The 21809-nt window shown below is 49.1% G+C and overlaps 1 protein-coding gene across 1 annotated transcript; it reads left to right on the top strand.

The window, feature by feature from the left end:
• LOC110434776 (vacuolar protein-sorting-associated protein 36-like) lies at positions 255–19598 on the top strand. The gene is made up of 2 exons (XM_021459501.1): positions 255–542; positions 19332–19598. The coding sequence occupies exons 1-2, from the start codon at positions 255–257 to the stop codon at positions 19596–19598; spliced, it is 555 nt and encodes a 184-aa protein (XP_021315176.1).

A 21809-nucleotide genomic window follows, 5' to 3' on the forward strand; every position in this document is an offset into this window, starting at 1 on the left:
GGCCATTATAGCGGCTGACCTTTGCTTTTCGTTTTACAGGCTTCTCCGACCCTCAGCCGCCGACCGGCACCGAGAGCGCCCGACCTCGTCTCCCGGCGAGTGATCCTGCCCTGTCGTCGCCAAAACAAACTGAGGCGCCCCGGCTCCAAGGGCAGGAAGGAGCCCCCGAGCCTCCCCGATCGGGGGTCGAGGGGGATCCCATTACCATTAGTGATGGTTCTGGTGGCGACGGGACTTCGAGGGACGCCCATCCCATGGACGAGGAGGCCCATACTTCTCTCGTCACGGGACGGACGCCGTGGCCTGCCGGGCTTCGCTCCCTCGAGGAGCAGAAGAAGAAAGAAGAGTTGGAGCGCGAGCAGGAGACGCGGCAGCAGCTGCAGGAGCAGAACCGCCGACAAGAGCCGCAGGAGCTCGAGGAGCAACAACAGCAGCAGCAGGGTGGCCAAGAAGAGGGACCGCTCGAGCCCCCTCCTCACAGTTCGCCCCAACCGGTACCACCGGCGCCGCAAGAGCCCAGAGACCAGGAAGAGGATTTGCCGGTTTTCGGCCCTCCAACCCCAGCATGGCTCCGTCCAGGGGCACCCACCGCGATCCCAGCAGAGTCGGGGCGGGCGGACGGTGTGGTGGCGCTTGCCTGCATGATGCGCACCCCCAGTCGACCCCGAGTCCGAGATTCGGGGGACGATCTACGGCATGGACGGAATCGCCCTAGGGTTCCTCCAGGAGCGTCGGGCATGGGAGGACCGCATTCCCGCTGAGGAGGATGAGGCTGGGACGTCGGGTAGTCAAGACGACACCTGGAAGACGGTAGACGATGACGGGCGGTTCCCCTCACTCATCGACTTGTTTCTGCGCCACGGGGGGTCTCTGGAGACCGTCGAGAACCTCATTCGCGGCGTCAAGGCACGAGCTGACCAAGAGATGGAGAACTGGTGTCCTGATCGGATCCGCATCCGGGCTTCCACCGATCCGTCTGAGCCCAACATCTTCCTGGACGATCGGAAGGAGGCCGAGAAGTGGGAGCACGTCGAGGAGCTCCGCCTCTGGATGAAGCATGTGCTGAGGCTCCTGTCGGATGTTGTAAACAACGGGCTTAGGCCAGCTTACTTTGTAAGTCTCCTAGTCTTTCATTCTTTAGGGGACTTATTGGTTTTGGGTTCTAACTGTTCGATCATCGATTCACAGGACCTGAAAGAGACATCTCGTATCAAGTCAAGCTTTATTCATGCCACTAGGGGCGGGTGGGAGCAGCTCCCCCTCCTCAAAGACCAACTCCTGGAGTCGCAGGAGAAGCTCCGCAAAGCTTATAAAGATCTTCTGGCGCTCGAGGAGGAGAAGAAGGAGAGGGAGGCTGCCCTAGCCGAGGCTCGAGAGGCCTCAAAGAAGGCTATGGAAGAGGCGGTGCTGCTGAGGGAGCGGGCTCTGACGGTCGAAGAGGCCGCGTCTAAGGCCCGGGAGGAGGCCCTATCTTACAAGAACGTCGTTGCAGACCTGGACAAGGAGAAGGGCCTCCTCAAGACTGACCTCTACTCCATCCGAGAATCCTTCCGGAGGATAAAGGTGGAGTATGTGGACAGCGAGGTCGCTAGGGGTGCCACAGAGGATGCAAAGAAGAAGGCCCTCGAAGACCTCGAGGCGGAGCGGGCTCGATCCCATAGGCTCTCTGACGACGTTGAACGTCTGAAGGGAGAGCTGTTGGAGAAGAGTGGGGCCATTGCTCAGGCTGGCAAGGCGATCGAGGATCTCCGTGTTGCCAACACTGAGTTGGCGCGCTCCAACAAAGAGATCGAGAGGGCCAACACCAGATTAGTTGGCGAGAACACGGCCCTGGAGGAGAGTGTCCGCGGTACGTTTCTATTGTCGGATTTTCTTTTCGAGGTGTGCTCGGTTTTATCTAAAGTCTTTTGCGTTGACGTTCGTAGGGCTTAAAGATGAGCTTCTGGCCGCCCAAGTCGAGGCTCGCAACGCCCAGGCCCAGCTCGAGGGGGAGGTTGCTTTGAACCGTCGACTGCGGACGGCGATAAGCGATCTCTTGACCTCTTGGGAAGTCAAGCCCATGGACGAGTCGAAGGAGGAGGCTCGAGGCGACGCGCTGGTCGATCAGCTGTGCTACTTAGGCACGACGCTGAGAGATCGGGTGCGGGATGCCCTCCATATCGGGGTAAAGCGGGCAATGGCGGTTGTCTGCTCAGGCTTTTCCTACGACATGGAGGTGGTGTCCCACGGCTTTGTCACTGACATTTCCAAGACCGATGCGGAGAACGAAGATAGGCTCCACGCCTTGATCGACGACGCAGAGGTTCCTAGGGAGAGGTTGGCTAAGCTGTTCGAGCCCGAGGTACTTCCCCCTGAGACTAGCTCAGGCGCAGGCGAGGGTGGTGAGGACTGTGCTGTGGACTAAGGCCTGCGAGCCTGCTCTGGGTGCCTGGGGCCCCTTGTATAGTACTCTGTTATCTTGTTTTTAAGTAATACAATGTCTTCAAGTGGTTTGTTAAATGTTTGTCTGTCTTTCCTCTCGAAGGTCCTTTATTCCTTTTTTGCGCCTATGTTTGCTTTTCTCACTTGGTCTTTTGTTCGAGGCGATCTCGATTACCTCAAGGGTGAGGAGGTGAGTAGAGTTTCTGTAGCCCGGGGGCGTAGGAGTTCTCAGGCTCGTTGTTTCTCGGTCCTTAAGGGGCTAGAGGTACCTTTACTACTCAACCGTATGAGATTGCCGATAGGAACGAAAGGATTACTTGGTGTTTTCGACATTTGAGGGGGTCCCCCCTTGCTAGCCCCCGAGAGGGTGTCGACTATGATGGGTCATAGTCGATACCCCCTTCTAACGTTGAGACTTGTGAAAAGGTAAGTCGCTCGAGGAAAAGACTTTATTTATTCATTCATTCATTTACAAGGCCTTGGTACAGAATGTACGCAGGAACATAAAGTTTTGAAATTCTAGGGGTAGAATCGACGTAGCTGTTCGATGTTCCACGCGTTGGTGAAGATCGCCCCCTTTTCGTCCGCTAGCTTGTATGTCCCTGGCTTCAAGACCTCGGCCACCATGTATGGGCCCTCCCAAGGTGGAGTCAACTTGTGGCGTCCTTGATTGCTTTGCCGCCGTCGTAGGACAAGGTCTCCCACATTTAAGTCCCTCTTGCGCACGTGTTTGTCGTGGTAGCGTCGAAGTTTCTGCTGGTATCTAGCAGAGTTGAGGAGGGCCATGTCCCGAGCCTCCTCGAGTTGGTCGACCGCGTTTTCTTGAGTCTCCTTATTTGATTGCTCGCTGTATGCTTTGAGCCGAGGGGATCCATACTCGAGGTCCGTTGGGAGCACAGCCTCAGAGCCACAGACTATGAAGAATGGGGTTTATTTCGTGGCCCTGCTTGGCGTTGTCCTTAGGCTCCATAGGACCGAGGAAAGTTCCTCGACCCATTTCTTGCCAATTTTGTTCAAGCGATTGTAGATCCTTGGTTTGAGCCCTTGCAAAATCATGCCGTTGGCACGCTCGACCTGGCCGTTAGTTCGAGGGTGGGCCACTGCAGACCAGTTCACACGGATGTGAAGCTGATCGCAGAAGTCCAAGAACTTTTTGCCGGTGAACTGAGTGCCGTTGTCGGTGATGATGACGTTGGGAATCCCAAACCGGTGGATGATGTCGGTGAAGAAAAGGACAGCCTGCTCGGAGCGGATGTTGGTGATGGGTCGAGCCTCGATCCATTTGGAGAATTTGTCGATGGCCACCAGCAAGTGGGTGTACCCCCCTTTTGCCTTTTGTAGAGGCCCTACTAAGTCGAGCCCCCACACCGCAAACGGCCATGTGATGGGGATCATCTAAAGAGCGTGGGCGGGCAGATGCGTCTGTTTGGCGTAGAACTGACACCCGTGACATGAGCGTACGAGCTCGATGGCATCGGCTACGGCCGTTGGCTAGTAAAAACCTTGTCGGAAAGCGTTCCCTACGTGGGTCCGTGGAGCAGCATGGTGGCCACAAGCCCCCGAGTGTAGGTCCTCGAGGAGTTTCCGGCCTTCTTCCACGGTGATGCAATGTTGCAAGACCCCCGTCGGGCTTCATCGATATAGCTCATTGTCCTCACCATAGATTACATATGACTTGGCCCGTCGAGCGATACGGCGGGCCTCGGATCGATCTTCTGGCAACTCGTAGCGGATTAGGCAGTCGAGGAACGGCGTGCGCCAGTCAAACGGTGAACTGGGCCTCCGCTCTACCTCCATTACTTCAGCCGCCATTAGTAGCGCTTCGATGTTGTCGGCCTATTGGGCTGGAGCGGCTTCGACACCAGCTCCCGAGCCCAAGTCGACGGATGGCTCATGTAGATCCCTCGAGAACGCGTCAGGCGGTACCGTGCCTCGGGTCGACGCGATCTTGGCGAGTTTGTCGGCTGCCTCGTTGTAGCGTCGGGTGACGTGGACGAGCTCGAGGCCGTGGAACTTGTCCTCGAGTCGACGGACTTCCTTGCAATACGCCTCCATTTTCGGGTCGTGGCAGTTCGAGGCTTTCATTACTTGGTCGATGACGAGCTGGGAGTCGCCTCGAACGTCGATGCGTTGAACTCCAAGCTCGATAGCGATCTTCAGACCGTTAACAAGAGCCTCGTACTCTGTAACATTGTTGGACGCGGCAAAATGTATCTTGATGACGTACCTCATATGAACGCCCAAGGGCGAGATGAACAGTAGGCCGGCTCTAGCTCCCGTCTTCATGAGAGACCCGTCGAAATACATCGTCCATAGCTCTGACCGGACCTGAGTCGGGGGAAGCTGGGAGTCTGTCCATTCCACGACGAAATCCACCAGGGCTTGCGATTTGATAGCCTTGCGAGGCGCATAAGTGAGAGTCTCAATCATGAGCTCGACCGACCATTTGGCTATTCTTCCCGTGGCCTCCCTACTTTGGATTATCTCGCCCAAGGGGAAGGACGAGACCACCGTGATAGGGTGGCCGAGGAAGTAGTGCTGCAGCTTGCGTCGGGCGAGGATTACGGCATAGATCAGCTTCTGGATTTGGGGGTAACGTGACTTGGTTTCCGAGAGCACCTCGCTGACGAAATAGACTGGCCTCTAGACTGGTAACGCATGCCCCTCCTCCTGCCTTTCGACCACCATAGCTGCACTGACGACCTGGGTCGTCGAGGCAACGTAAAGGAGCATTGGTTCTACGGGTTGAGGTGGGACCAGGACTGGTGCTGAGGTCAGTGTTTTCTTCAGATTTTCGAGGGCTTCCTCAGCCTCGGGGGTCCAAGAGAAACGCTCGACCTTCTTCAGAAGTCGATACAGCGGCAACGCCTTTTCTCCTAGTCTTGAGATGAAACGACTCAGCGCCGCTAAACATCCCGTGACTCTCTGTACGCCCTTGATGTCTCGAATCGGCCCCATTCTTGTGATGGCCGCGACTTTCTCGGGGTTGGCCTCGATCCCGCGCTGGGAAACGATGTATCCTAGGAGCATGCCTCGAGGCACGCCGAAAACACATTTCTCAGGGTTGAGTTTGATCTGGTTGGCGCGTAAGCAGCTGAAAGCGATCTCAAGGTCCTAGATCAGGTCTCCCCGTTGCTTTGACTTGACGACGATGTCATCGACAAAGGCCTCGACCGTCGACCCTATGTGCTTGCCAAACACATGGAGCATGCAGCGCCGGTACGTGGCTCCCGCGTTTCGGAGCCCAAACGGCATGGTTACATAGCAATACATCCCAAAAGGTGTGATGAAAGAGGTCGCGAGCTGGTCGGACTCTTTCATTTTTATTTGATGATAACCAGAATATGCATCAAGGAAAGAAAGGGTTTCACATCCCGCAGTAGAATCAACAATTTGATCAATACATGGTAATGGAAAGGGAACTTTCGGACATGCTTTATTTAAACTCGTATAATCGACACACATCCTCATTTTCCCATTCTTTTTCTTAACTAGTACAGGGTTTGCTAACAAGTCGGGATGATGAACCTCCTTGATGAATCCGGCCGTCAAAAGCTTGTGGATCTCCTCGCCAATGATCTTGCGCTTTTCCTCGTCGAATCGGCGCAACCGTTGCTTCACTGGCTTGGAACCGGCTCGAATTTCCAAGGAGTGCTCGGCGACTTCCCTCGGTATGCCTGGCATGTCCGAGGGACTCCACGCGAACACATCAGCGTTCGCACGGAGAAAGTCGACGAGCACAGCTTCCTATTTAGGGTCGAGGTCGGCGCTGATCGTCAGCACCTTGCCGTCGGAGTTGTTAGGGTCGAGCGGGATCTTCTTGGTTCCTTCTGCTGGCTCGAAGCTGCCTGCATGGCGCTTGGGCTCTGGAGCCTCAGCGGCCATGGCCTCGAGCTTCGCGATGAGCTCGGTGGAATTTTCGACCGCCTCCCCATACTCGATGCATTCGACGTCGCACTCGTAAGCGTGCTCGATGGAGGAGCTGACGGTGATGACGCCTTTGGGACTGGGCATCTTCAGCTTCAAGTAGGTGTAGTTGGGTATGGCCATGAATTTGGCGTAGCCCGGGCGCCTGATGATAGCATGGTACATGCCCTGGAACCCCACTACCTCAAAGGTGAGGGTCTCCTTTCTGAAGTTGGCCGCCGTACCAAAGCAAACTGGGAGGTCGATTCGACCCAACGGTAGAGCCTTCTTTCCTGGCACGACGCCATGGAAGCCGCCGACGCTTGCTTGGAGCCGCCCCCTGTCGATGCCTAGGAGGTCGAGGGTCTCGAGGTAGATGATGTTGAGGCTGCTGCCACCATCCATCAGCACATTTGAGAGCCGGGTGTTAACGATGATGGGGTCGACGACGAGCGGGTAGACGCCCGGGGCAACCACCTTGTCGGGGTGGTCCTCTCGATCGAAGGTGATGGGGGTGCTCGACCAGCTGAGGTATTGGGGCACCGCCATTCTCACCGCGAAAACCTCACAACGTTCCCTCTTGCGCTGCCTTGTAGTCAACTGCGTCGAGGGCCCGCCATAGATCATGTAGCAGTCGTGGTCGGCAGGGAAGCCGTCGTCGTCTTTGTTGCCCTCCTTGTCACCGCCCTTCTCCTTCTTTGGGTCGTCACGCGCGTCCTTTTTGAACCCCAGACCGTCAAAATGCTTTTTCAGCATACGACAGTCCTTGAGCTTGTGGTTGGCTCCTCCCTTATGGTAAGGGCATGGATCCTCTAGCATCTTATTGAAGATGCCTCCATCTGGAGGACCTCGAGGCCTCTTGCGTTCCATGGCGGCGACAAGATTGTCGTCGAAATCTTCCCGCTGGAACTGCCGCGCTTTCTGCTTCTTCTTGTTCTTCTTGGGCCCTCGACTGGGGGTCCCATCTTCATCGGTAGGCTACTTTCCTTTCCTCCCTTCACAGCTAAAGAAGGCACCGACCGCTTCCTCCCCTGCTGCGTAATTTGCCACTACGTCCATCAGCTCATCGACGGTATGAGGGCGATTCCGGCCCAATTCCCGCACCAAGTCTCGACTGGTGGTACCAGAGACAAAGGCCAGGATGACATCGTGGTCGGGGATATGTGGTAGCTCGGTGCGCTGTTTCGAGAAGCGTCGAGCGTACTCTCGAAGAGTTTCTCCTGACTTCTGCTTGCACTTGCTGAGGTCCCACGAGTTCCCAGGCCGTATGTAGGTCCCTTTGAAATTACCCTCGAAAACCCTAACCAAATCGACCTAGTCGTGAATCTGATCGGCTGGAAGTTCCTCGAGCCACCGATGGGCGGTGTCGGAGAGTAAGAGCGGTAGCTACCTGACGATGGCTCGATCATCTCCTCGAGCGCCTCCTAGCTGACAGGCCAGCCTAAAATCGGCTAGCCACAACTCTGGTTTGGTTTCACCGTTGTACTTTGCGATGCTGGTCAGGGGTCGGAACGGACTAGGCAGGGGCATGCTGCAGATTGCCCTGCTGAACAAGCGTGGGCCTGGTGGCTCGGGGGCCATCCGGTCCTCATCGCTGTCGTACCTCCCACCGCGATGTGCGCTGTAGCCGCGCTCTTCCGCATCTCCATGCCGACGGCGTCGATTCTCTTCAATGTCGCGTCGTGCGTCGTGTCGACGTTGGTTGTCGACGGGGAGAACGAGCATGGTCTTTCTTCCTCGAGGGGGTGGTTGCTGATGGACTGACACCTCCTTTTCGTTTTGGGGTGGCTCATCGCGCTTTTCAGTGGCTGCACCTCGACGTCGAGAAGCCGAGCTTTCGGCCTGTTGAACTGCCGCCACCTGGAGTAGCGTCTGTACCTCGTCTCGAATGCGTCGAGCTTGGGAGTTTGACGGCTCCGGCATGTTTCGCAGCAGCATTGTCGCTGCCACGACGTTCTGGCCTGCTCGAGGGAAATGACTGATGGGCTGCTCTGGCTCTGCGTCTCCAACGATCTGTCGGTGTACCTCTCGAGCTCGTCTACGGACACTTCCGCTAGGCGTGTAAGGCAAGTCTTGCTCAAGGATTTGCTCGAGCAGGACGAGGCGCTCACGATCCTCGTCAAGCTTGGTCTTGAGCTCTCATAGCTGCGCAAGCTGCGCGGCCCTGTCTTCCTGTGGAAGCGGGTCGACCTGTCCGTCGTTCCCAGGCGTCCTGGGGTCTTCTCTCGCTGCGGGGGCTCGACCGCTGGTAGCCGCATCCTGCGTCTCGTCGGTGGTTTCTACCGCCCCGTCGACATGATAGCATTCCCTAGTAGGGTCGTAGCTATCGGTCTCAGAATCGGAGTCCGGCTCGGCGGCATAGAAATATCCACGTCCCTCGTCCAGCAGCCGCTGCCTGAGCGAGGTGATCGTGTATCGCCCAGGGCCTAGGCGTCGGAGGCCTCGTACCTAGGAAAAATCTGGAAGCTCGGACGTCGGCTGCTGTGCTCCAGAGTTACGTGGGAGGACCATTGGTCTCTCTACGTACGTCTGGGCGTCTGGGCATATCGCCCTGGCGAGCGACGTCGTGGCGTTGTCCAATCCGAATGGCAGCGCCCTTCTTGGAGTGGACAACCCATGTGGAAGTAACCTAGCAATGGGGGAGAGCGCACGGGGCGCGTCACCTCTTGTCGTCGTGTGATGCTGGGCCGGCACGCCCACAGTTCTGGCACGCGGCGCTGCCAGCTCCTATGTCACCGTCTGCCTAGCGCGAACTGCCGGTCGTTACGGGGCAGAGGGGTTACGATGATGCTGCCCACGCCTCTTCTTGGACGGGGAGGCGTGGTGTCGAGGGCGTCTCGGGGCCCTCAACCGTGCTGGCGCAATGTGGGCTCCTCCCGGTCCTTTGATCGAGAGCAAGATCATGTCGTAGCCGGAGCCAGTCGACATGAACTCAAGAGTCCCAAACCAAATCACCGTGGAGCGCGGAATCGGCGAAGCGAGGGCGGCCATCTGGAAAGAAGTGGGAAATCGATGAAAAACACGCAGGACCCCTACCTGGCACGCCGACTGTCGGTGTTTTCCCCATGGGGGGTCACACCAACGAGTGAATTTGTATGCGTGTTGCCCTTTCCCAGATGGTGATGCAAAAAGACACAAAGATTTATCCTGGTTTGGGCAAGAGAAGGCCCTACGTCTAGCGGGGGAGGGGAGTCTGTATTATCTTGCACCTAAGTGCTTGTACAGGGGCGAATACAAGCGTGTATGAACTGGGATGGAGTATGGAGACTCCTCTACGTGTGGGTGTTGTGTGATCACTTCCGGGTCTCCCCTTTTATAGTTCTAAGGAGAGGCCGAGGGTACATGTATAGGTGACAGACTAGAGGTCGATAGAGGCATGGCGCGCTGACCTACTCGAGGCCTCCGTACCGGCGTGGTCTCGAGCCGTCCCGTCCTGATAGCTTGATGATGATCACGCGTGCCCTTATATCCCGCTCCGTACGCCGTCTCGGGCCGGTTTATCCGTGGCACGCCTGTACGTCGCGGCGGCTGATACATCTGAGTGGTGGCTGTGCCGTCAGTCGACGCCCAACCCTTCCCCAGGAAGGAAATAGGTCTGGTCGAGGGTCGGACGCCATGTAGCGTCTTGCTATCCAGAGCATTGACTTTTGGGGCCTCGAGGGGGTCCTGACTAGACGTTCCATCTCGGCTTCCCGCGTCCTGACATGCTCTGGGTCATTTGGTGGAGAAGGCTGCAAAAAGAATGACGGGACGGGTGCCTGTTCCCCATCACGCTTCTCGTGACCAGCGTGTTAGGTGGGAAAGCGACAGGCGCATTAAATGCCCTGGTTCTCGTGCGCGCGTCAGGCGGCGGGCGGCGTCCTTGGCGCTCGACGCCTCCTGGTTCGCTTGAGCCTACCTCCGTATTCGACGGTAGCTGACGCTCGACCCCTGAGCGATCGCTCGACGCCCTTTTCCGTCTTCGAGGCTGCTGCCGTCGATGACTGTATGTTCGGTTGATTATAACGTCGAATTGAGGGCCTCGATCCGTGTAAGGGTAATCTCGTTATGTGTATCAGTTAGGATACCCCTTACTGAAACCCTCGACATATATATACAAAACACTAGAATTAATAATATACTAGAATAATATATAAAAAATAATACTAGAATAATAGTACAAACAATAATATATATACAAAACACTAGAATTAATAATATACTAGAATAATATACTAAAAATTAATACTAGAATAATAGTACAAACAATAATATATATACAAAACACTAGAATTAATAATATACAAGAATAATATACTAAAAATAATACTAGAATAATAGTACAAACAATAATATATATACAAAACACTAGAATTAATAATATACAAGAATAATATACTAAAAATAATATTAAAATAATAGTACAAACAATAATATATATACAAAACACTAGAATTAAAAATATACTAGAATAATATACTAAAAATAATACTAGAATAATAGTACAAACAATAATATATATACAAAACACTACTAGAATAAATTATCATAAACAATTGTATATATGTATATATATCATAACAATTCAAAACACAATATATATAAATGTATATATGTACATATATATAAATATATATATTTATTATATATATTTATTACGGTAGCGCTATTCTACACCCTAGGTGTAGAATATTATTCTACACCGCAAGTCAAAACTGAGCAGAAAAAATACTGAGCAGTACTGAACAACGTTCAGTATTATTCATGAGTACACTCAGGACCCTGAAATACTGAAAAATACTGAAACACAAGTACTAAATGATACTGAATTTTGTTCAGTACAATAGTTTGGTGTAGAATAGTATTCTACACCTAGAGTGTAGAATAGCACTTGTACATTTATTATATATATACATATATATATATATACATTTATTATATATATTTATTATAAACAATTGTATATATGTATATATGTATATATATATATATATCATAACAATTCATTCATTTTGCAGATTATTTAGCCGGAGTTCGATTGATCTAGTACATAGGAGCGAGCGGATGGCCGGAGTTCTCGATCGACGTGGAAGATGTGGCCGGCGCGCGCTGGTGGGCCGCCGCGGCGGCGCTGGTGGATGGCCGCGGCGGCGGCGTTGGTGGAGGGCCGCGGCGGCGCTGGTGGAGGGCCGCGGCGGCGCTGGTGGAGACGGTAGCGGCGGCGAGGGAGTCGAAACGACGACGGTGGCGAAGATGAACGCGGCGGCGCTGGAGACGAAGACGAAGACGAAAGAACTGCCGGATCCAGGGCGTCTGTGGCTTATATATTGGCGGACTCTTTAGCACCGGTCCGTGGCTGGAACCGGTGCTAAAGGGACCCTTTAGCACCGGTGCCAGCCACGGACCGGTGCTAAAGAGTCTTGCGCGCGCTAGGGCGGGCTCCTGAAGTTTTCAGGACCCTTTAGCACCGGTTCCCTCTATGGGCCGGTGCTAAAGGCCCTATTTTTTTTAGTTTAGGGTTTTAAAGTGTTTATATATACAATTTATATTATAAATTGTATAGTAAATTAAATATTTTGCATAATATTTTTTAAACAGAGACATATATTGTAATTTTTTTAACGTACACATGAAAATTTTTAACCTTAAATATCTTACTGTATTTTTATAATTTGCAATAATTTTGTAAGAAATGTTTAGTATTTTGTTAATGCAAAAATATATTATTCCAATAAATTTACAAAAACTATATCCAATCCACTAGAAATCTATTTTCACATCATATTGACGTAAAACTTTTTATTTTTGTTATTTATTACTAGGAATGCTAGTTAAGTATTGTTTTCATCAAATAAAAAAATCTATTTATCATATAAAAATATATATCTTGATGAACACACCCTTTGACCGAACCCTAGATGGTCCCAAATAGAAAAGTCATGAATACAAAGTTTGATACACTCATCAAGTTCTAGATTTTGTCTAATGGTCAACTTTTCATTTGGAAAAGTTTGAACCATTGAATTTTGAATTTTCAGAGAATTCATAGCCACGCAGCGGTTTCGGAACCCTAGATGGTCTCGAATGGAAAAGTCATGAATACCAATATTTTTGCACTCATCAAAATCTACATTTAATATATAGACCATTTTTGCATTTGACAAAGTTTTGGGAAGGTGTAGTTGAAAATCCACAATTGACACATATAGTTTCATATAGTTTGTGTGAGATTCAAGATTTGGTGGGTATTGTCAACTCAAACTTTCTCAAATGGAAAAATTGTGTATATAAAAAGTTTAGATCTTGATGATATCTAACAACTTGGTTTTCAATTTGTTTTCATTTTAAGTAATTTAGTTTGTCATTTGACCAAGTTTGACCAAAACCCGTCTTGGATTTTGAACAAATGTGCTTAGGATTGGCTCAAATTTATCCAAATGGAAAAATGGACAATATATCAAATGTAGATCTTGATGATCTCTAACAACTTTGTACTAAAAATTTTTTCATTTGAAGTCATCAAATGGGCCATTTGATCAAGTTTGACCAAAGTCAAAGTATTGGTTTTTACAAAAACACCCTTTGACCGAACCCTAGATGGTCCCAAATGGAAAAGTCATGAATACAAATTTTGATACACTCATCAATTTCTACATTTTGTCTATTGGTTAACTTTTCATTTGGAAAAGTTTGAACCATTGAATTTTGAATTTTGAGATAATTCATAGCCACGCAGCGGTTTCGGAACCCTAGATGGTCTCGAATGGAAAAGTCAGGAATACCAATATTGTTGCACTCATCAAAATCTACATTTAATATATAGACCATTTTTGCATTTGACAATTTGGGAAGGTGTAGTTGAAAATCCACAATTGACACATATAGTTTCATATAGTTTGTGTGAGATTCAAGATTTGGTGGGTATTGTTAACTTAAACTTTCTCAAATGGAAAAATTTTGTATATAAAAAGTTTAGATCTTGATGATATCTAACAACTTGGTATTCAAAATTTTTTCATTTTAAGTAATTTAGTTTGTCATTTGACCAAGTTTGACCAAAACCCGTCTTGGATTTTGAACAAATGTGCTTAGGATTGGCTCAAATTTATCCAAATGGAAAAATGGTCAATATATCAAATGTATATCTTGATGATCTCTAACAACTTTGTATTCAAATTTTTTTCATTTGAAGTCATCAAATGAGCTATTTGATCAAATTTGATCAAAGTCAAAGTATTGGTTTTTACAAAAACACCTTTTGACCGAACTCTAGATGGTCCCAAATGGAAAAGTCATGAATACAAAGTTTGATACACTCATCAAAATTCACAATTCTCAAATATAGTTTCATACAATTCTCAGAATTCGTACATTTTACAACACATACTATTAAACATGACTTTATGTTAAGCCGACACAACAGTGAACTTCTTCTTGACGTATGACCCTTGGTTATGATCCTGTCGTAACCATGGAGTATCCTCATTGTTTAACAGAATGCTTGGGTCTTTGTTGACTATGAAGGGCGGAATTCGATCATCCCTTTCGTAATCGCCTGACATGTTGACTTTGGCTCAATTCCGACAATGTTCCTCAATTCCGACAATGTTTCTTTTCCCAGAAAGGACAATGTGGCACCTCAATGAAGCCATAGCTCTTGTGGAGAAGATGGCGTCCAACCAAATATATAACACTAGGATACTTGAATATGATACTTTTCTTTTTCAAATCTCCTTATGTACCAGCGCTATATTTTAGTATTGTTTAGTATTCATGTTTTAGTATTTGATCATATTTCATGATTCTAGTTATAGTATTAGATGATACTAAATGTTGTTCAATACTTCCGTGGATGCGCAGCTGCTTTTCAACTGGCCTGGGTGAAGGGTCGAGATGGCGGACTAGAGGGGGGGTGAATAGTCCTTTCTAAAACTTATTGCGCCGGCTAACCGAAACAAATGCGGAATTAAAACTATCGGTCTAGCCAAGACTACACCCCTCTATCTAAGTTCTCTAGCACCTTGAAAAGATCCTAAACAAGCAAGCAAGGTGCTACCTTAGCAAGAGCTCACCTAAACAATTCTAGGAGCAAGGTCACACAAACCTATGCAACTAGTACTTTGCAAACCGGGGGAGCTCCTACACAAACTAGTAAGCAAAAGCACAAAGCTCCTAAGCTCACTAGAAAGCTCAATAACAAAGCAACTAATGCCAAATTAGAGAGCGCAAATTACTTAGCTACACAAACTAAGCAATGTGACTAACAAGGTTACACAAACCAAATTAGTCACGCAAGGGAACTACTTCTACCTACACAAGCAAGAAGGTAACTAGCAAGCTACACAAGCTAACTAATTACAAGAGCAACTACACAAGCACACGTATATGAATGTAAGAACAAGCTTGTGTTAGGGAATTGCAAACCAACTGGAAGAACAAAGTTGACACGATGATTTTCTCCCGAGGTTCACTTGGTTGCCACCAAGCTACGTCCCCGTTGAGACAAGCTCCAAGGTTGCCACCGGTCCTCTTGCTAGTGGTGACCCACAAGTCACACTCTCCCACGTGGAGTGCTTACCACAAGCTCTAGCACTTGACCCAGCCGGACCACTTGTCGCTCTTCACGTCTCGCTCAACTAGAGTTGCTCTTCGCGATCCCCGCGGGGTGAGCACCGTACCCCTCACAATCTCTTCTCCGGAGCACCGCACAATCTCCTTGCGTGCTTCGACGGAGTCACAAGCCACCAAGCCGTCTAGGAGGTGGCAACCTCCAAGAGTAACAAGCACCACCGGCTTGCAACACGAACACCTAGTGCCACTCGATGCAATCTCTCAATGCAACGCACTAGAATCGCTCACTCGCTATTGATTCACACTCTTGCAAGCACAAGTGAGTTAGAGGCTTTCCTAGCACTCCCCAAGCATGGACACTAAGTCCTAAGGGTGCTCAGCCCCAGCCAAGGCCGGCCACCACTTCTATTTATAGCCCCAAGGGCTAAACTAGCCGTTGCCCCTTCACTGGGCAAAACACGTGGGCACCGGACGCTGACAGGGAGCCACCGGACGCTCAACGCCCAGCGTCCGGTGCTCAGGCGTCAGCCACGTGTCACTAGCCATTTGAAGTCGACCGTTGCCGCCAACGGCTACCACGCGCTCGCGCCAGACACAGCACCACCGGACGCTCAACTAGTCCACACCGGACGCGTCCGGTGCACACCGGACCCGTGCGTGGAGAGCTCCGCAAACTCACAGGGTCACCGGATGCACCCTGAGCGTCTGGTGCTTCATCGGACTCATGCGCAGAGAGGGTTGCCAAACCGCCCGCACACCGGACGCTGAGCACCGGACTCTCTCCGGTGCGTTCGGTGCACTCTGCTGCACCCGACAGCACACCGGACGCTAAAGGCTAGCGTCCGGTGCCTCCGCGCAGAGCGTCCGGTAAGTGTTTCCTACTGAGAAACACTCCAGTGACTTCTCCAAAATTCCCACCGGCGCAATAGAAAATATGCACTTAATTTTCTCAAAAGCGCCGAATCCCGCCTCGCAAGCTCGGTGGGAGGGAGAGAGAAACCCACACCTCTCTCAACCCTAGGAACACCACCTCATTTGTAAAGTGTGCCAACACCAACAAGTGTACACCACCATGTGCAAGTGTGTTAGCATTTTCACAAACATTTTCCCAAAGGAGTTAGCCTCTCAAACTTGCCACGCCACTCAATCCTAACACGTATGCAAAGTTAGATCGCTAAAGTGGCACTAGATGACCGATATGCAAACAAGTTTGCCCCTATTGATAGTACGGCCATCTATCCTAAATCCGGTCATAAACTTCTCTACACACCTATGACCGGTGAAATGGAAATACCCTAGGTTATACCTTTGCCTTGCGTTTTCCATTCCAACTCCTCCAATATTGATGCAACACATGCACCAACCAATCACCAAATGATATGATCCACTTCATATCATCACGTGACCGTATTGGTTCATCGATCTTGACCTCACTTGCTCTTCACCGTTGCCTTGGTCCATCGGCACCAAGTCTTGCTCAAGCTTCACCGTCACACGCGGTCCCTCGCCTCAAAGCCTCCGACTTGCCCTTCACTCTTGCAACCGGTCCATCAAGCCAAGCCTCATCTTGATCTTCTCCACCTTGGTCACATGACTCCATGTCATGTCTCATATGCAATGAGCTCCTCCATCATCACATCATCACCTGTGGACTAATCTCCTGTGTATCTCACATAAACACTATTAGTCCACCTAAGTTGTCACTCAATTACCAAAACCAAACAAGGACCTTTCACTGGGGGGCTAACGTTCACCTCAGGCTGTGATGTACCTTGCCCTTTCGTCATTTGACTAAGTGTTGCTTGCACTTGCCTTTGAATCTCCGCCTCCATCCATTCTTCACGAGCTTTCTCACGCTCTTCTGACTGCAGAACAAAAGCTTCCAGCCGGCGAATCCGCTCTGCCTCCTCATCCTTCTTTCTCTGGCGGCTTCTGTAGGTATCTTGATCGGCTTGGAATGATTGCAGCCACGGAACTGCCCCATAGCCTCTCGTACGCCCACCGTGCTCAGGATTTTCAAGCGCATAGGTGAGTTCATCCTTCTCCCTATTAGGCCTGCACTCACCAGACTCAACTGCCTATCGTGCATGAACTAGTCTCTCTGCTGCTCTAGAGATTTCTTGGCCCCAAACTAGCGCCCCGGTGCCTGGGTCCACGCTTCCCCCATGACCGTAGAACGAATGCTTGGAGCGCTCGCTCCAATTCTTTGCTATTGTCTCGGGTGTGACCCCCCTAGCAAGCATCTCCTGTTCCATTTGGTCCCACTTGGGAACAACACTCTTATAACCACCTGATCCCATATGATGGTGGTATGTCTTTTCACTTACATTCTCTTTATTTCTAATGGCTCGTTCCTCACCCTCTTCTGATGTTTTGTACTGCACGAAGTCATCCCAGAAGGCCCTCAGCTTTACATATTGCTTGAGGATGAAATTTGGAGTCTCGTTTTTCTTGACAAATTTATTGTACAAAGACTTCTTCCAATTCTGGAACAGTACCGCTATCTTCTTCATAGTCTAGTCATAAATTCACACCTTCAACTCTTCATCGTTGGTGTCGAAGGTGAAAACGTCTGTGACGGCTTTCCAAACTAACTCCTTGTCACGATCAGAGACAAAACTGATCTAAGGAGCACCTCGCTTCTCTCTCCATTCACGAGCACTGATCGGTATTTGATCTCTCACAAGATATCCACAGTGACTAACATATTTATTTGTATGTTCACCAAGTGGTCTGCCTGTAGCTATCTCAAACTCAGAGATTACATAGCGGCCCTCCAACGGCTTCTTTGGCCCTCGTGGAGGTACGCTTCTCCCCGTAGAGGTCGATCCAGAAGGCTACACGTAGATATAGAAACAAAAATACTAAATTAATAACCAAGTAAGTCTAAAACCTAATGTAAGAGATGCATTAATTATATATGTTTACATTTACATACCTCGCCAGTATTTCCTTCTTGTTGCACGACAAGTTGTTGCTCAGGCGCATTGCCCTCTTGTTGCTTAGGGGCATTGCCCTCTTGTTGTTCAGCCAGATTGCCTTGCATGATCTCGTTGTAATCAATAAAGTACTGACTACCATCATCGATCATATTTTGAATGGTATCTTGCATATAATCAGGATCATCATGAGCACGGTCAGCCATTTCTATGTCTGCAACCATACATATATATATTCTATATAAGATAAGAAATACACTAGAATAATATACTAAAAAAATAATACTAACAATAACACTAGAATTCATAATATACTAAAACACTAGAATTCATAATATACTAAAAAGTCTTTTAAGCCAAGTAATACACTAGAATAATAATGGCTCTCCCACCCTCAGCTCCCCTCCCCGCCGTCCCCCTCTCCACCGTCCCCCTCTCCACCGCCACTCATCGTTGATCATGGATCCGATGCTACGTCGATCTAGGATCTTTGCCATCTTCTGGTATGGAGTCTGCATCAGATCTAGTGCCTCGACTAGACTTTGATCAAGGCCTCAAGTTCCATGATGAAGTTCGACGACGTTTCAAATCGCCGGTACATCATCCCTTCCCAATCCCTAATGGATCTTTCTTTCTTCTGGTTACGTTTCGGAGGTACCTTTTCGGTTTGACGGAGGATTCAGTCGACCTTGCTTTGCAATCCTGTTTGGGTGGACGGGCTGAGGATTTCCACGTTCGTTTCCTCAGTCATAACCATTTGAGAATCTCAGTTTTCTCGAAGAAAGTTGGTTTCTTTGTTTATCAGAAACGCATAATCACTACCCCCACTTTTGATCTCTATTTCCATCTTTGGAATAATGGGACTCCTCACTGGGAGAGGGAAAAGAGAGCCTGGGAGATTGAGCAGGAGAAAGAATGGACCCTGGTCCATTCGAGAGCTGAATAAAGAGAACAAAGGAAGATTGCCTCGCAGAAAAAAGTTCATTTTGCTAATCCTTTGATTCAATCTCCTATTAGAGTTCATAAAACCCAGGAGCTCTCTTTTCGTTTTGATGATTTTGAGGGCAGCTTTGATCCAACCAGAGAGCACAGGCGGATTTTCTCTTGTCCGATTCCTAATGATGAGTCTCAGGATAGTTCTCCAGCTCATACTCACACAGCCCCGGTTCATCAGCAAACAACAGAAATGGAAATAACGATGAACAGGCCAGATTTGGCGGTCTTGCCCATTTCCAAATTGAATTCAAAATAGTTTGGCCAGCCATGTGTTTGCTTTCGGTGTCTCGAGGTGGGCCATCTTCGCCGTTTCTGTCGATCTGCAATCAGATGTGCTCGCTGCATGGGTCTGGGTCATATTCAAAAGTTTTGCACAAAAGTGTCTAGAGTTCAGCCCAAGTTTTGGAAGCCCAAAGCATTTCTTTCCCAAGCACAACCCACGATCAGCTGGAAGCCCAGGGACGACATCCGGGAGACTGCTGTTGATCAAAGTGTTGACCTAATAAGACCTTTAATCAGAGTCCCTTCGCCTGTGTTGCACAATCTCGAACACAACGAGCAATATACATCTACAGTAAACCCCGTCAGCCCTCCATCGCCGCCGGCCGAAGCATAGCACCTGCTGCTGCAATGGCCAATTTTGAGGTCAACCCCACACCCTACGTCCCCATGGGGATGGACATTGAGCAGTGGGCGAGGCCTGCACGAGGAAGGATGGTGATCTCTGGGCACCCGCCACGACGTCATGAACAGTACGCCATCATCACGCTCATGCCGGCGCCATAAGAGAATGTGTAGCAGATCTAGCAAGCTATTCAGGACGTCAAAGCCTACTTTGAAGGCCCTCATCAGGTTCAGACTCTCTCGGCCTGTGCTTCACCTTTAGGGCTTTGCCTGGTGGAATCCCAGTCGCCAGTTTCTAGGGATGCTATGATAAATATGAATCCACATATTATGGCTGATGGTAGGGAGATTGTTGTTGAAGCTCATGATAATGGATTAAACTTGAGAGCCTGCCCTTTTAGTCGTACTTGTTGGATCATGTTGCTCTGCTTCCCCCTGGATTTCCAAACCAGGGCCTATCTAGAACAAGCAGTCAATTTATTTGGGAACGTCTTGACTTGGACAAACAATGATCATTGCAAAACTAGAGTGCTGATGAGATGTTCTGTGTTGCATGCAACAAAAATCCCTAGAAGTATTATTGTTTGTCGTTCTGCAGTGGTAGGAGGAGCTATTCAATCTTGGACTGTGCCAGTCTTTGTGTTAAACTCTGTCAACAATGAGGTTTTGCCAGTCGATGAAGACCCTCTTCCTCACAATGGGAACCCCCATCCAATGCCAGGTTAGCAAAATGATGACCACCACCAGCATGACTGGTTTGATGACATCCAGGACCTACAGGCAGTTGACCAAGCAAATCTGGATGAAGGTTGGAAGCCACTCATGCCAAATGCAGCTCCAGTAGCTGTGAATGCAAATGACTGGGTTGACTGGCAGCAAGAGGGAGAGCAAGTAGATGAAAATGAATTACATCAGGTACAGGCTCTTGCTGACAACCTTGTTCAACAAGCTGTACTGAATCAGTTAAATGAAGATCAGTTCTCTGAGGTAGTAAGCTCAAAAGTACTCGACTACTACAGAGCTCATGGCCAACCCATTAGACTGGAACTACTTCTAGTACATGATCAGGATAGGCAAGCTATCATCTCTCTCTTCAACAACAGCATGGACATAGAGAGTGATCAGCCAATATATGACATGGCTAGGCACCTCAATCTGCATCAGGGTTATGGTCCAATACCTTCAATGCAAATGCTATTGCAGGATGTGTTACAAGCTACCTTTCAGAACATCCCCAAACCCTATGTTCAGAGGCCAGTAGCCCTGGGACTGACACCTTTTCTGAATCTTCAGCGTTTACAGGGGTCTGTCATGCTTCAGCTTAGTCTTAAAAAGCATGAACTCCCAGAGAACCTGAAGGCTCAGATAGCTTTTGGGAAAAGATCTGTTATCTCCTCTGGCAGCATTCATAGCTGCAACCAAGAATTGGAGTTTCTCCTTTGGGGCAATAACATGGAAGCTTTGGGTTCTGAAGGTACAAAGCTAGTGAGAATGGGTGCAGGCTATTACTCTGACATCAGCCTTCTGCCAAGACACAGCCGACAACAGGATGAAAGTGAACAGTATAAGATGTCGCAAGTGGCCAAAAACCAAAGTGTTGTTTAGAATGCTCTGACGGCATCCTCAGATCTAAGTATCTCAGATGGTATGCAGCAAGGCTCTCAAGTGTCTGCTCTTAGTTTTTCTGAGGTCACCACAGTCATGGATGAGGGATTAATTAAGGACATTCAGCTTTTGGATGGCTATATACAGCAAGTGATGCAGTATGTTATTCCTATTCAAGCTATTCCCCAAGTGCTCCAAAGAAACGAAAGAGTAGGAAAAGACCAACACCGATAGTGGATGATGAGGTCAAGAGAAGTACGAGAATTAGCAAAAATCCAGCCTATCAGCACATGGAACTTGATGCTAAATCCAAGCCTAGGAAGCAGTTCAAAGAGGACATAGTGAAGATGCATGAGCAACTCGACCAAGCTATTACAGATGCAATTGAGGCAGATAAAATGCTGCCACTCCAGATCTTACAAGATGTTTCTATCAACTTCTGCCAGGTGCCTCCTGAGGAGATCACCGAAGAACAACTTCTCCAGAACAAGTCTAATGTTAATACTTAGATGTTTGGGTACTGGAATGGGCAGTATAAAGCTTGGTCTTGTTTTACTCTATCTCTTTTGGGTAGTGACTTTGTCTCTACTTTGCTACTTCTTTTTTATTGGTTTCCATGGATATTAGTGGTAATTGGAATGTGTTATGCTGGAATGTCCAAGGGTTGAATGATCAGGATAAATGGGGTATGGTTAGAAATAAGATTGAGGAAAGTGGTTGTTCCATGTTTTGTTTTCAAGAAACAAAATTGGAGGAATTCAACCTCTT

The sequence above is a fragment of the Sorghum bicolor genome, chromosome 4 (assembly GCF_000003195.3).
Source record: "Sorghum bicolor cultivar BTx623 chromosome 4, Sorghum_bicolor_NCBIv3, whole genome shotgun sequence".
In the NCBI taxonomy this organism is placed as follows: domain Eukaryota; kingdom Viridiplantae; phylum Streptophyta; class Magnoliopsida; order Poales; family Poaceae; genus Sorghum; species Sorghum bicolor.

Coding starts and splice junctions, on each gene's coding strand:
- LOC110434776 (XM_021459501.1), top strand. CDS start 255: ATGGACGAGGAGGCCCATACTTCTCTCGTCACGGGACGGACGCCGTGG. Junction 543..19,331: donor ACCAGGAAGAGGATTTGCCG/GTTTTCGGCCCT, acceptor ACCTTTAATCAG/AGTCCCTTCGCCTGTGTTGC.